The sequence below is a fragment of the Pygoscelis adeliae genome, unplaced genomic scaffold (assembly GCF_000699105.1).
Source record: "Pygoscelis adeliae isolate BGI_AS28 unplaced genomic scaffold, ASM69910v1 Scaffold1617, whole genome shotgun sequence".
In the NCBI taxonomy this organism is placed as follows: domain Eukaryota; kingdom Metazoa; phylum Chordata; class Aves; order Sphenisciformes; family Spheniscidae; genus Pygoscelis; species Pygoscelis adeliae.
Window position 1 is genome coordinate 453 of NW_008825200.1, and position 706 is coordinate 1,158.

Consider the following 706-nt stretch of genomic DNA (forward strand, 5'->3'; position numbering starts at 1 on the left):
TTCAAGTTATTTTTAACCCCCCCTTCCCAAAAAAATGGAATATTGCCTTTTATACACGTTTTGTTTCTATGATCCAATTATGCTGTCATAAATTTGGGCGTATATAGCCTCTAAGCCTTTTAGTGGACAGTTTTACGAGCAATTGATGCCTTAGTCGTAAAATTTACGACCTCAGGTTTTTTATTATTTGCCCCGTATGGCCTATAAAAACCCAAGGCAAAAATCCTGCGAAACAAAAATCAAGAAGTGAAAGTTTTACCATGGCTCATGTGTAGTTTGGTCATCCAGGGGTAAATTTGTGGAGGTTGTTGCTGCTGCAGTTGTGGTCCTCCTTGTTGTGCTGTTTGCACGGGCTCAGCTTTGATTTCACCCGAGCTCTTAGATCTCTCCTCCAGCGCCGTGTTAGCACTCTTCTGACTGTAAATCCCGGGATTTAGGGATGCTTGATCGTCTCTGGCTAAAGGATGCCCTGAAGAACCCATGACCGTGCAGGAAGGTCGCTCGGGGTTAGCTCGGGGGGTTGCAGACATGTCCAAGCCGCTCAGGGAGTTGGCAGCCCCGGAGGAGGGGAGTGTGATGCTTAGATCCAAGCCACTGTAGCGGTACCTGGGTGACTGAACCTCAGGCACACTTCCATAATTTCCATAACTTTGCATGGCATAGGCAGGAACAGGGGGACTTTGCTTATAAAACGAATTGGCGACGT

General features: G+C 46.7%; 1 protein-coding gene across 1 annotated transcript; it reads right to left on the reverse strand.

The window, feature by feature from the left end:
- Window positions 1–259: 259 nt before the first annotated feature.
- On the reverse strand, window positions 260–701 carry HOXC5 (homeobox C5; the record flags this gene model as incomplete). Its single annotated transcript, XM_009328926.1, has 1 exon — window positions 260–701. A coding segment is annotated over one exon (442 nt), but the record flags the coding sequence as incomplete, so codon positions are not given.
- Between the last annotated feature and the right edge of the window lie 5 nt (window positions 702–706).